This window comes from Paramisgurnus dabryanus, chromosome 6 (genome assembly GCF_030506205.2).
Source record: "Paramisgurnus dabryanus chromosome 6, PD_genome_1.1, whole genome shotgun sequence".
In the NCBI taxonomy this organism is placed as follows: domain Eukaryota; kingdom Metazoa; phylum Chordata; class Actinopteri; order Cypriniformes; family Cobitidae; genus Paramisgurnus; species Paramisgurnus dabryanus.
In genome coordinates, this window is record NC_133342.1 from 24,800,648 (window position 1) to 24,814,499 (window position 13,852).

The window sequence follows — 13,852 nt, forward strand, 5'->3', positions numbered from 1 at the left end:
TTAACTTATCAAATTAAACTAAGCAATTTAAATTTGTTTCAGCACTTACACTTTAAAAAAAAAATGCTGTAATTATGTAGCTGGTTGCCAGTAACTTAATGTATAAGAAAAAGATTGAAAATGTTTCATGTTCATTAAATTTTGAATAAACTGCTGGCAGTAAATAACATAAATGTAAAATCTACAGTAAGTTACTGGCAGCTAGTTGCCAGTAATACTGTAATTTCTACAGAAATTATTTACAGTGACTGGTCAAAATTTTGACTAAAACTTGTTGATCTTTATTTACATCACACCTTAAAGATTTGTTAATTTTTTTCTTAAAATAATGCCTTTAATAAATGAAATATCAAAAGTGAAACTGGTGTTTAGTGCCGACTAGGCGTAACTATCAAAACGCAAGTGGCTGAAGTAAAACGTGGCAAATACATAAATGATTGCTCAATATTTATTATTGTTCTTTGCCAGCTAAAACTTCATCTGTCTTTAATATTATAAGATATTAACAAGGCAACCGGGTCCATTCTTGCATCATGGTCCTTATCTGCAGCTAACATGGAAAGGAGGCGGAGACTGAAATCCGAGCAGACTCTCACACTCCCTCAAGATGACCAGCCAATCAGAATGCCAGAAACAGCTCAGCAAGGGTATAAAAATGAGTTAGCCCTTCAACAACATGAGCCTGTGCTATTGAGAATACTGCGACAGTTAACTAGTCACAACTACAGGTAGAACAACAACAACCAGAAGACGACAGCAACCAAACAAGCAAGATGAAGGTACCACTGGCAAATCTGCTTTGCATCACAGTCCTGGCAAGTTCTGGATCGAGCTTCCCAATGGAGAGGAGAGGAGCTGCTGGTAAAGAGAAGAAAGTTCAGTATGCAGCTTGGGATGATGTTAATGTGCTTGCACACGGATTGCTGCAGCTCGGTCAGGGTCTGAAGGAGCACGTTGACAAGACCAAAGGCCAGATGAGAGACATCACCATCAAGATGAAAGTCTTCAACGTGACCGTATCCGAGCTCGGCAAGCTCACCCAGAGACTGCTGGAAGACAACGAAGCATTGAAAGCCAAAGCCAAGAACCTGGAAGACCATGAGAATCAGATCCTAAACGTGTCCACGGATCTCCAGGAGAGAACGCAGGAATTGGTCAGAGACAGACAGAAGGACCACGAGAAGATGAATAAACTGGAAGAAAAGGTTGATGGCATGATGCAAGGAGAAGGTCTCGAAGTTGGCAATGGCAACAGCACTGATCCACGAAACATTCAGGTATGTTTACCCCTATTTAAACAGTTTGTTGTGTGTTTAAAAAAACTTCTGAATTCTTAAAAAAACTAAAGAACCAGCTCAATGTTTGAGTAGATTTAAAACAGGCTCTATAGCTCTAGCAGACAACAGCATGTCTGAGGCACGCGTGTGGGCGTGATCGTCGCGCTTATTATGGCACTGATTCAGAGCCGTGCCGTACGTGCAAGGCTGCAGCTGCAGCTGTCCAGTCAAAAAATGAAATATCACTTACTTAAAATGTTTGTTTTGGTCTTTATATAATCGTCCCCTGACCGATATTTAATCGTAAAACAAACTATTATTTAATACGCATGCATGCATTCCTACTAACTAGTTCACACCACTGTTACATAACAATAAAGAGAGTCCGTGTCGATTGACGAGATTAAACAGAACCGGTAATACCGGAAAATACGCGATTTGAATGTTAAAGAGACGTTGTCTTTATTATTACGGTCTGTTGATGATTTAAAAAATATCTCTTACTAACTTCAAACTCTTTTTGGTCCCACAGTTGATGCTGGAGGCGCAGAATAAGCGCATTGATGATCTTGTTGAGCGCATCAAGCAACAGCAAGAAAAACTGGATAAACAAAATATGCGCATTCGAACCCTTCAAAACCAGGTACACATTTTAACAATATAATAAATAGGAAAATAATATACGAAGACGTGTGGCTTATCAATAAGTAACATAATTATAATTTATGTGATATGCAGATTCATATGAGGAACGAGCGATCTTCTCACAGACTGAAGGATGATGACGTTCACCTGAACACGAGCTCTGAACAGCGAGACTCCCCCGTTGGTAAGTCACTCTGTTATTACAATATAAAGGTGTGATCTTAAGATGATGGCATGCTGTCAATAAAAAATTGCAGCTGTACTGAAAAAAAAAACTGTACAGGTAGTAGTTTTGCAAAAAGCATGCTGGGACTTGGGAGACTTGTTTTGCACCTGAGGTGATATTAGCTGTTTGTGAGACATAATGAAGGTTGGACGTGTTTCAATTAGGGCAAAGATCATCTATGGCGTTTACTGCAACCTACAGTGAAACGCACACAAAAGTTTTAGAAACCACATTAAAATATTGTAGTAGCCTATACTATAGTATTTAATACAGTAAACTAAAGTATGTTGTATACAATTATAATAGCTAGACTGTAGCATACTAGTATTAATTATTGTAAATTGAGATTTAAAATACTATAGTAATGTACTATTGTAAACACTTTAATTTAGGACATTTTACTGTCTCAAATGTGTCCCGTTTAAATGAAATATTTTGAAATATTGTAAATGCATTTCCGAACACTGGATGTCTTTAAGTAGGTGAAAGGTGAGGCCGACTGAAACACATGGAATGAGAGAACAGAGCACTCATCCAGACTAAAACAATAAAGCCTCTCATGGCGAGTTCTGACATCAGAGGGATTGAAAAAAAATGCTTTAAGCAAAACGCTTTCCTCTGGACGTCTTCCAATTGTGTGAGAGTTCATGAGTCTTGGACAGTGTTAACTCAGGGTCACAAAAAATCTCGAGCTCCCTGGGATTTGTTTTAAATCTGGCCAAGAACAGAGGGAGGCCTTTATTATTTTTTCTACAAATATAGCATATCCTGTACCTTGGATGCTTGGCTGTAAGCCAGTAGTGCATATTTTTGGATTGTGAACTTTATACAGACTTTCCCCGGCATGTGGAGGTCGGTCCGTAAACTGCGTGACTAGCCTCAAAAAATGTGTAACCTTTACCCTAGATCTGTCAGAGACAGACTAGTATCCCCCTTCAACCCCCCAACTCATCTGATAAGACACCCCTCTATTGTAGTAACTGGGATGTGTACCTGACTAGAGAAGACCAGACACGTATAAAATGTCATATGCTTTGAATTATCCCAATTCATTTGCACAGTGTTCCAATACCTCAACTGGTAGAGCACTGCATTGCTAACAAAAAGCCTGCAGGGTTGATTCCCATGAAACACACACACACTAATAAAAATATTTTTAAAAAATTGAAATGCATTGCCATTCGCTTTGTATAACAGCATCTGCCGAATGCACAAATGTGAATGTAAATCAAAACATAACCACAGACCGCTTGCCAATTTAATCCACAAATGTAAAGTTTCATATTTGATTAGGATACATGGCACTGAAAGCATCCGATATAGCCCCCTTGAGGGCCGTTTAGTTAGCCTCAAATAGCAGCAGCCTCTGCATTCCTGGATCACTCACTGCCCATGCATTGTGATGTCATCAGAGAAGTGCTGTGCACGTGAAGGAGGCATGCACGACTGGAGGAGAGGGGGTAGGGATGAACATCCACAGAGCTTTGGGTAATATATTGCTTCGAGGCAACCCGAGTCTCTGCTTGGGAACTGGGGGAAAGGTCATGTTTACACCCTCAATTGTTTCAGTCGGGTCAGTTTTGAAACGTGAAACTTCCTTTGTTAGGCAGATGTTTGCAATGTAAAGAGACAAACAGCACATGCATTGTGCTGTGCAAATGAGGAACTTGCATACGGGTGTCTGACCAAAAGAAATAAATCTCAGTAGTCGTTCACAAATGCATCTAAAGTCCAAAGATTTTGACTTGGGACTTTAGCCTTGGAATTCAAAACAACATGTTGGGTTATGGGTACTTAAAAGTTCAAGGTTCTGTGACTAAGATAACAGTGTAGGTTTGTTATTATTAAACAAATAGATAAACATTTGAGTAATTTCCATTTTGCAAATTTGAAACCACTGTTTGGGTGCTGGTGATAGACAAGTGATTAACCAGGTATGTTTTGTTTTACAGCCGTGGCTTCTGACTGTCATGAGTTGTTTATGCGGGGTGAGACCACAAGCGGGTTGTATACCATCCAGCCAGCTGACTCCCAGCCCTTTGAGGTCTACTGTGAAATGACACCCGGTATGTGTGAGAAACCATCTCGCATGCCTTCTGCAAATAAGGAAACACATAAAGCCATTCATTATTTCTAATAGTGTTTAGACTTGGAACAGCCTGTAAATGTTTTCTTTGTTTATCTGTGGACAGATGGCGGATGGACGGTCATCCAGAGACGCCAAGATGGATCAATAGACTTTGATCAGCTATGGCAGGCGTATCAGACTGGCTTTGGAAGCCTGAATGGTAAGAACCTAGCGTACTTTTTAAGGACACGAAAAACTAACCAAGCTTTGCATGTCTCAGCTCAAAGTCACTTCTGGACACTTTGATTAAGCCAAAGTGATTTACGCACTAATAAAGCAGATTAAGAATAGAGGATCAAATCCTGGCTGCATGGAGAGGAAATCCCTGATCCTTAATACCTTAGATAATTGAACTGACATTAAAGTGACTAATCTCCTGTCCTATTCCTAAACTAAAGATTTTACGGATTTAACGTTTAAGATCACCTTTTTAAAACATTTCACTTTTTTCCAGGTGAGTTTTGGTTGGGTCTGGAGAAAATCTACTCTTTGTCCAAACGTGGCAACTACATCCTCAAAGTGCAGTTTTCCGACTGGAGAGATGAGAGTCAGACCATTAAATACCCTTTCCGAATGAATGGTGAGGAGAAGAATTATTCCCTGCAAATTCTGGAGAGTTCTGCCGGGAACCTGGAGACCTCACTATCCACCGAAGCGTCCGGTGTGCCCTTCTCCACCCGCGATAAAGACAATGACCAAAAGAATGACCTCAACTGTGCCAAACAACTGTCAGGTAAGATTGAAGATTCTTTTTTGATTTCCATCAGAAATAGAGGTTTCTGTGTGCATGTATTCAATGTCCTAATGTTAAATCTTTTGCTTCCCAGGTGGATGGTGGTTTAGCAACTGTGGTCGCTCTAACTTGAACGGGAGGTATTTTGTAACCCCTGCACCAAAGCAAAGGCACCAAAGAAAACAAGGAGTGTTCTGGAAGACCTGGCGCGGCCGTTATTACCCGCTGAAAACTACAACCATGATGATCGCGCCCGTTGAGATTGAAAACAAGTCATAGAGGACATGAACTTTTACAATGGGTGGAGACCATTCCTAACCTGCCAAAATAGATTATTGATGCTGAAAAGGTCTAAAGCTCTAACAGTAGTGCCTTCCAATCTTCTGACTGTTTTAAGAACAGATGCATGTTTAGAAAGATTGGTGGACACTCAATCCCAGTCTGAGCCAAAATGGGCTACGGTGTCGAATCAGATCGGGAAGAATTAAATGTGCCTAGGGCTTTGCAAGAAGCAGCATGTTTTATATGGTGCAGGCCACTGTAAGGATCTGCTACATGTTGAGACATATCTGATAGAGAGAGATACGAATGAGCTGATGCTTTATCAACATCGCAGCACTACCCACAGCTCGGGGAAACGAAAATAGCGAGAACTCTCAACAAAAAATGAAATATGGACCAAATAAGTTGAATAAGCTTAAGCCAGTACTTTTGAAATGCTAAGGCACTGTTTATCTAGAGGCATTATCCACAGACAAAGATGCATTAGGAGGTCTGCAAAACATTGAAAGCTACTTTGCTTTCTTTTTAAGTACACGAAAGTGGAAATTATTTTACAGGACACGTACTGTCTTTCAAAAGCTTAAATGAGCTGAAACTACTTGTGCACCTTCCTGTTTTGAAATCAGATCTAGATGAGGAGATCATTTCTTTCAGTCACATTGACTGCTTTTAAACATTTTGAGCTGTAACTTCTTTGTAAATAATATAAATCTACATATAGTTTTAGTAGCATTGCAGCTGTATTCTTGCCAACTTTGAATGTTTGTGCTCTGATTTGTATATTATTTAAATGTTGTAAAAATCCTATTTCTCTTGCTTGTAATTTATGTTTCTTATGAAGTAAAACATTTTGTTATTGTTTTTATAAAAATGTTTGGTCCTGAAGAGACCAATAAAGATGGACTTTATCTTAATAATGACTGTTTGTTTGCTTTATTAATAAAGCATATTTGTATGTCATCATCATACACTTCAACCACAACACTATCTAAAGTTAGTATATAAAGCACTTTGTTTAGATCTCATGTGTAAAGCTGTACAGACCTCTGATCAGATGTAAGGGTTAAGTACATGTTAAATACTAAGATGGCAGGTGATAGTGGAATGTCTTGACAGTGCTCAAGCTTGCACTGTGCCCCAGAGCCAAGAGACATTGTACAGATATAATTAAGTACAGCTATATAATTGACGGCACATGAACTATTGCACATCCATAACTCATCCATAGATGAGAAAAATGCACCATGACCCCTTCATAACTCAACTATTTTCCTATACGTTAATCTATATGATTTCCTGCATTCCTTAATTCCATAATTTAGTTACACTTAGAGTGCTCATCTGAGTTTAATATAATCAAATAAATGATAACAAAATATTATAATGCTCATATAGAAGATATGTTTTTAACAGTCTACAAAAAGTATCAGTCTCTGATTCAGGTTTGAACTAAGCTATGTCCTTCAATGTTCCTAGAAGCAGCACCATATGATCTTTACAACACGTGGACCTTAACTAAAATCAGATTATCCTTCTCTTGACTTTAAGTAGCCAGGTTGTTTTAGCTTGCAAGTGTCACACTCGATGTTTCACACCTAAGAGTGTGTCCTTAATGCGTCAAATCGTCACTAATGTGCTTGTAGTACCTTAATTCCATACAGGTTTACTCTTTGTGAAAGCTGTTTAAATGGGAAAATAACCTGTGTTCAGGGTATAGCATGCTTAAAGTGAAATTCTAATGCTGTTGCAAAAAGGCAACAACATTATGCTCATATTGCATAAAGCAGAACTTATTTGTGACACTGTCTATAAAATCCAGGTTAAAGTGTCATAATGTAATGATGAGATAAGGAGCATTAAAGTTTGATTTCAATCACTCTGTAAAATAGATACTGAAACTATCGTATGTTAAATTCGTCTGGATTTATGTGGAATATTTATTCAATATGTTAAGTGGAATCCAAATTATCCAAAATAGAGAAAAGAGATTTTATTTTTTATTATGATAAAAAAAAGGGTATAGATAAGAGTCAAGAGTTTATGTTGAATCATACAATTTTACTTGGTAAATTTCACATACACTAATGTAAATGGTCTGAAAGGATACCCAACATCACGCAGTTTAAGGCTGATATGAAGATTTATTTTAAAACCTACAAGGACTCTTAAACCGCAAAGCAATGCGAACTTTGAACTTTAACAAAGACTTAAATTCCTCTTTTTTTATTTAAATATAAATGTACCCTCTGTATTTTTTTCTTTCATTCTTTTTTTTGTAGCAATTTCTGATTTTTATATCTTTAATATGAATGTTATTGTTCGCACGATATAATGACTAAGGCTAAAATTATTATTGATTTATGATGATATGAAATTCATCAAAGCATTATTTGTGAGACAGTTATATATGTTGATTATGTGTAAAATGTATACAATAAATTTCAACCACCGATTTCACATTAATTCTTTATTTTTTGACATGACTTTAATCAATATTAAAGATTTTCACAGAATGTTCTTTACAGTATGAAGGATGATTTTTTTGTAAAAACAGTAAATCACAAAATTATGACTTTAGCTGGGTTTTCACAGGCAGTATTTCATTTTATGCAACAAGGTCACTGCTATTAGTTTCTGTATAGCAAACACATTCTGTCAAACACCATTACTGAACCAACTGTAAAATGGGCCAATGCACGAACATAAAGGCTTGGGTTTTATTATATAACAGCTATTACGTTTAGTCATTATGTTCTGTCAATAGTCATCCTTTCCTCTAATGTCCATCATTTCAAATAAAGTATTGTGTTTCTGTTAAGAACCACAGGGTGGAACATTTAACAAACTAATAAAATCCAGTTATATAACAACTTAACTTAGTTCTTAATCTGAAAACCCTTCAGTTGCAACCTTTTGTTTTTTCATTCTAACATTCTAAGATATTCACATTATAGACATTGTTGCTATTTTAAGAGATACATGAAGAGACAGCGTGTGTAATAATACCACAGGTTTAGCTCAACATTACGTCCTTAAACAGGACGAATTAGAAAAGATCAGTACCAAACCCGAGGGCAAACAAACACCTGTCATAATGGCACGCATCATTTCAATTGCCAGAAAACTAGAGATAAGACCATAGTAAAAAGTTTACAGCACTTTTCCAACATGAAAACAAATTTGCATCTATGGCGATAAAAATCACAAACTAAAGCGTTAAACTGAAAACAGAACTTGTAAAACAGCGCCACCTAGTGCAATATGTAAAAACATATTTAAATAACATTTAAGGGTAATTCATTCTGCAGATGAAACATGGTATTGTTTTTTAGGAGTTTGCATTTAATAATGTACATTTGTTCAAAATTATTATTATTTTAAAACGTGTATGTGCTGTCACTTACCACAAAATATCAACTTATCCAATGGCACAGACGAAAGATAAAATACTCATCTTGTGTGGCCTATAGCTTCTTTCTATGTGTGGATCTATGTCAAATTTTAACCCAACCATTCTGTCATCCCTATACAACAGCAGAATACTAATAAAAACAACACTTTGTTTCGGAAAGTTTGCAGTACGCTAATAATATGCAATACATTTAAAAATATAATGTAATGAATTAATAATATAATTAATATCAGTAGGCTAATGAGAATTTGTGCTTTATTATCGTTAAAAGGGTCCCAATGTTAAAAACTAATGCAAAATATAATAAAAATTATAATAGGCTCTCTTTAGGAAAGCACTAAGTGGTCATGGGTGGTAGGACATTGAAAAAACGCCATCCTTAAGAAAATGTTATAATGTAATGATGACAACCACATCATTTAGACTATTTCAAGAAACTGAATGCTCGTTAGAAGGGTGTACTCAATGTAACACTTTCCAGACGTACGTTATTTTTCGGGTTCTAGCCACTGTAATAAAAAAAACATGTCATGGGACTTCTAAAGTTTAACGTTTTGACTTAAATTTCCTTGTGAATTTTGTAAATAAAATTTTAACAGGGATCAAATCATGTAAGATGCTATACCTGATGTTATGTATTATCCTAGTCAGCGCCACACGGTGGCAATATTGAGTAGATTTTGCGTTGAGTTGTACATTTTCGATTCCCCATTTATCTTGTTTTTTGGGTTTTTTTAGGCTACATTAGACTCGACTAGATCACTTCACTTGCACTATAAAAATATGCTGCCAAAAATGTAATCAACTTGGTTATGCAAATCCATTCAACCTACACTTTAAAAAATATTTGCTGCCTTTTTTGTTAAATCAACTTAAGATTTACAAGTCATTTTAACTTGCTATTATTTATCTTGACTAGAGATGAATTGTTATAACTACAGATGAGTTATTATAACATAAATAGTTAAAAAAAAGTAAAGTAGCAATTCATTTCTTGTCAAAATAAATAATACAAAATTGATATGACTTGTAAATCTGAGTTGATTCAACAAAAAAGGCAGCAAAGTTGTTTACAGTGTACTTTTATAAGTTTTGACTGTGATGAGCTGACAAAACCTTTAAAAACAAGTTGAAATTTGTTTAACTTATTAATTTGTTAAGATTAACAAAAATAAACATGTATTACTTACTGGTCTATCATGTTTTATTGGAATTCTGAAGAAAGACAGCAGGATTGTTCATCACCCTTTATTAGGAACCCAGTCTTTACTACATCCAACCATCAAAATCTTTGAAAAGTAAAAAATCCAGTTCCTAAGCTGGAATGTTTCAGATCACAATGTTATACTTCAATTTTCTTATCACAATACTATAATAAAAAACATGGTTTGCTCCAGTTGCTCTGGCTCTATAAACAGGGAAATATTTCACAATGTTCATATGGTGACAAATCAAAGTGAGGATAAAAAGTTCATACAAAAACAATAATACAAAGATGACGTCTTTAACACACATTGTACAAATTTATATTTCTTTAAAAGACAATATGTGTGTTACATAACATAATCCACATTCATAACTTCTCATCAAGAGAGGAAGTATTAAATATTAAGAATGTCAAAAGCAGAAACGACTGATAAAGCTGAAATGAGTGATAAAACCTTCCCTTCTGCACGTCCCAGCAATGTGTTCTCACATGTCTGAACACACATTTTAAAAATATAAAAGGGAAAGAAGTTGGACCACATAACTCAAATAAACACGCACCTCATCTAAACGCTTGCTAGTCTAAAAACGTTAAACCTATTAATTGTAACAGCATAAGCTCACCGTATCATAAGCTTCAGTAAGCAAAAGAGCACGATTTCAAACCCCTGAGCATATTATATCATCAATGCATGAATTAGGCTCACGTGAGACTCTTTCTTGTCTACTAAATATTGAAATTTTCATAAACAGATTGATTAAAAAAAATGTTTTCAATGTAACCATGTCATAACCCTCTTTCATGTTTGTGCCTTTGAAAAAAAGAGAAAATCTACACTAAACTAACAAATAAGCTAATACTAAATATTATTTTAGTGGTTGTGCAATTAAATGACTGTCAAATGAATCATATATAATACAAAAACGATCGATATAACACTTAACTAATGTTTTTAAGGTCTTGCTCCAAATTGTCAAAACACACTGTACATCATTATACTTTAAACATACGTGATATGTTCTGTATTGGTCCCTTTCTTACAGCATCTACAGCCAACAGATGGTAAGTCGTGGTGTAATCGTATGTTCTTGCTCTTTTGTCAACAAGGAAGTGATTACTTCCCTTCAGACTCTCATTTCTCACAACCTGTGATTAGTCGTTTCAATAATCTTGGCCATCATCCTGATAACCCTGGTAGCCTTCGTCCTGGTAATCAATGTAGCCAGGAGCGTCAGAACCTCCTTCAGTAGCGTCGGGCACACCCTGAGGGCAGTATTTGGCATCGTAGATTTGGCGGCCAAGCCCAAAATTCTGCCCGCTCTGGTTGGCCCCTTGATTGTATCCCATTTGTAAAGACATGGTGGAGTTATCACACTTGTCAGTGCCAGTTTTGTGGTCATAGATGGCACGACGGGTCCCTGGAGCTGTCATGCCAGCCTGGACATAATCAAATGAGAAAACGTGAAATCTCATGCATCAAATGACATGTAGCACGGGGATGGTGGTACTTACCTGGCTCGCACCCTTGTTTGTTCCCATTTGAAGACTGATGGTTGAATTGTCCATTGGGGGGAGTATGTGTGATTTGGGATCGTAGAGGTGCCTTCTGGTACCATAAGCATTCATTCCAGCCTGACTCGCACATTTATTGGTTCCCATCTATAAAGACGTGTTATGAATTAGTTTTGTGCACGTACACTGTAAAGTCAATCCTACTGTAAGATTGTTATTACCATTGTCATTCATCATTTTATATACATCATACCTGAAGTCCAATGACACAGTGTCCCGCTTTCATTTTCTCCTCATCAAATGCTCTCTCCTGTTTCTCTGCATACTTTACTCCAATGTCTACACTTGAGTGATTGCCTTTGGTTTTAGCCTATATGTACAGTAAAATGAAGGACTGTTTAAAAGCAAATTATTATTATTTAGATATATTCCCAAAGCAAAGGCTCACCATGCCAGCCAGTGCCAGAAGTGTGGTCTGAACCTGTGTCATATTTCCATTCTCAAAAAGATCATTAGCCTCAAAAATATCATGAGGTTTGAGACCATAGCTGGTGATTGCTTTAGTGAAGTTGGTCAGGTTCTCCAGCTGCAACAGAATGCAATGAGGCATTAAAAACATATGATTAATGGTTAACAAAGACAATGTCCTTAAAAATATTTTCATCACTAGTCTGAAATGGCTTTAAAAAAAGTCTGCTGACCTGATGCCAATTCATGGATGATTGGTTGATCTTTTTCACAGACCCTGGCTTCAGTTTGTTTATGAGCCTATGGGGAAGCATAAAGTGTACTGCATTAACAAAACATGGTGGACAGTAATCGTATTCACATATATGAAGACAACAACAACAACACTAAACTTACTCGCAGAGTATAACACCATTTTTTAATCCCTTTTGGAAGTCATCTCCAATTGACCGTCCAGTAACATTCTCAATCCAAATGCGTAATTCTTCTTCTTTCTGGATGTCATACTTCTGTGCAATCTAGTGAAATGACAGCAGGTATTTTTTAAAAGAAAGTGAGTATGGGCCTACAGTAATGTGGCCATTACCCTTTAATGTTTTAATGTTGAATCTAAATTAGATAATTAATTTAATGCTTCACGTAAAATAAATAAACAGTTGAATTATTTATGACTTTAAAAAAGTGTGAGTTTTTAGCCAAGATTAAGATTTTGACAGAAGTATTCCAGTTCATACGGTGGTGCTCATACCGATAGACCTATGACATTGAAGTATCGCGAGAGCTATTAGACAGCATAGCTTCTCGACAATCTCGCGATAGTCTAATGTCATACGACCATGATTCTGCGCAGCGCGGCGTGTAGTCGAACACACCTAAAGACATTGTTACATTAAAGGCAACGCCCCAGAACTATTTGAGAACTTTCTTTTCTTAAGTGTAACTTGTTTAAGAGCAAGTAAAGGTTTTATCTAACTTTCGTTGAATCAAATTGTCTTTGAGAACCAACCGCCAATGGATTATTTAATTAAATATATTACATAAAGCACGACTGATGCTCAAAACTTGTAGAGTAACACGTGTATAACATGCTAATAAGACAGGAAGTACAAAAACTTATGTCGAAATACTTTGGCTCACTTTCACCAGAATGAGACGGACTGACATTCTCGCGAAAAGTTGCAATAACTGTTACACCAAATAAAAGCTTCAAGTCGCTTTAAATGCTCATAACAGCTAACATTTACAATGAATCACTCCACATACCTTGTTTTTAACTTCCGCTGAGAATCCATAAGCTGGTCCTCTGTTAAACTGTGCAGACATTGTCAGAAACCAATTGTGACAAACTTAAAAACAAATACTGGGTAATCGCGTTTCGGGAACCGAAAGAATGACTACGGTATAATATAACTGCTTGCTTTACTATTTTAGCCTATGTAGATTCAACACTTCCCCTGTTTATTTCGACGAACCAATAAAATCACAGACCCCGCCCCCTTCATTCCTTTTTGGTCGTGATTGATATCAAAAACTCCATATATGGCACTAAAGTACCAAATTCCTTTACAAAGGGAGTATCCCTGGGTCCATCCTGAAATTCCAGGCAGGCCCTCTGGGAATACAGCAGGCTACTGAATGATGTCACTAACATTCATTCAATATTTTTCGGGAATGCTGAGAGAGCAACATATTACAATGGTAGGAATGATACACGTAATCGCATGCTTTCAAGCCACCCAGTAGTAAATGTTAAGAATATTTGTTTTGGGGAACAAATAAAATTTTGAACTTTTAAGTTAAAATAGTTATAATAAAGCAGTTATAATAAAAACTTATAGAAGACACAAAATAACAGCTTACATAACTGGTGTATTGGTGTATGTAAGCCGTCTACAAACAGATGTACATTCTAAAGAAATGTTGCAAACTGCTGTCCCACATCCAAAATACACATTTATAAAG

General features: G+C 36.4%; 2 protein-coding genes across 2 annotated transcripts; one reads left to right on the top strand and one right to left on the bottom strand.

Annotated features, from left to right (window-relative positions):
• The first annotated feature begins 665 nt into the window (after window positions 1–665).
• Window positions 666–6,211, top strand: angptl4 (angiopoietin-like 4). Its single transcript, XM_065276293.1, has 7 exons — window positions 666–1,277; window positions 1,810–1,920; window positions 2,016–2,106; window positions 4,101–4,214; window positions 4,341–4,436; window positions 4,731–5,009; window positions 5,104–6,211. Exons 1-7 carry the CDS (start codon window positions 774–776, stop codon window positions 5,286–5,288), a joined length of 1,380 nt encoding a protein of 459 aa, XP_065132365.1. The 5' UTR covers window positions 666–773; the 3' UTR covers window positions 5,289–6,211.
• Window positions 6,212–9,937: 3,726 nt separating this feature from the next.
• Window positions 9,938–13,345, bottom strand: cnn2 (calponin 2). The gene is made up of 7 exons (XM_065276294.1): window positions 13,154–13,345; window positions 12,287–12,408; window positions 12,124–12,190; window positions 11,871–12,008; window positions 11,676–11,792; window positions 11,423–11,569; window positions 9,938–11,347 (listed from the first exon to the last, which is right to left on the bottom strand). Exons 1-7 carry the CDS (start codon window positions 13,211–13,213, stop codon window positions 11,072–11,074), a joined length of 927 nt encoding a protein of 308 aa, XP_065132366.1. The 5' UTR covers window positions 13,214–13,345; the 3' UTR covers window positions 9,938–11,071.
• Window positions 13,346–13,852: the final 507 nt, after the last annotated feature.

Coding starts and splice junctions, on each gene's coding strand:
- cnn2 (XM_065276294.1), bottom strand. CDS start 13,213: ATGTCTGCACAGTTTAACAGAGGACCAGCTTATGGATTCTCAGCGGAA. Junction 11,793..11,870: donor TTCTGGCACTGGCTGGCATG/GTGAGCCTTTGC, acceptor CTGTACATATAG/GCTAAAACCAAAGGCAATCA. Junction 11,570..11,675: donor ACTGTGTCATTGGACTTCAG/GTATGATGTATA, acceptor ACGTCTTTATAG/ATGGGAACCAATAAATGTGC.
- angptl4 (XM_065276293.1), top strand. CDS start 774: ATGAAGGTACCACTGGCAAATCTGCTTTGCATCACAGTCCTGGCAAGT. Junction 1,921..2,015: donor TTCGAACCCTTCAAAACCAG/GTACACATTTTA, acceptor TGTGATATGCAG/ATTCATATGAGGAACGAGCG. Junction 5,010..5,103: donor CTGTGCCAAACAACTGTCAG/GTAAGATTGAAG, acceptor TTTGCTTCCCAG/GTGGATGGTGGTTTAGCAAC.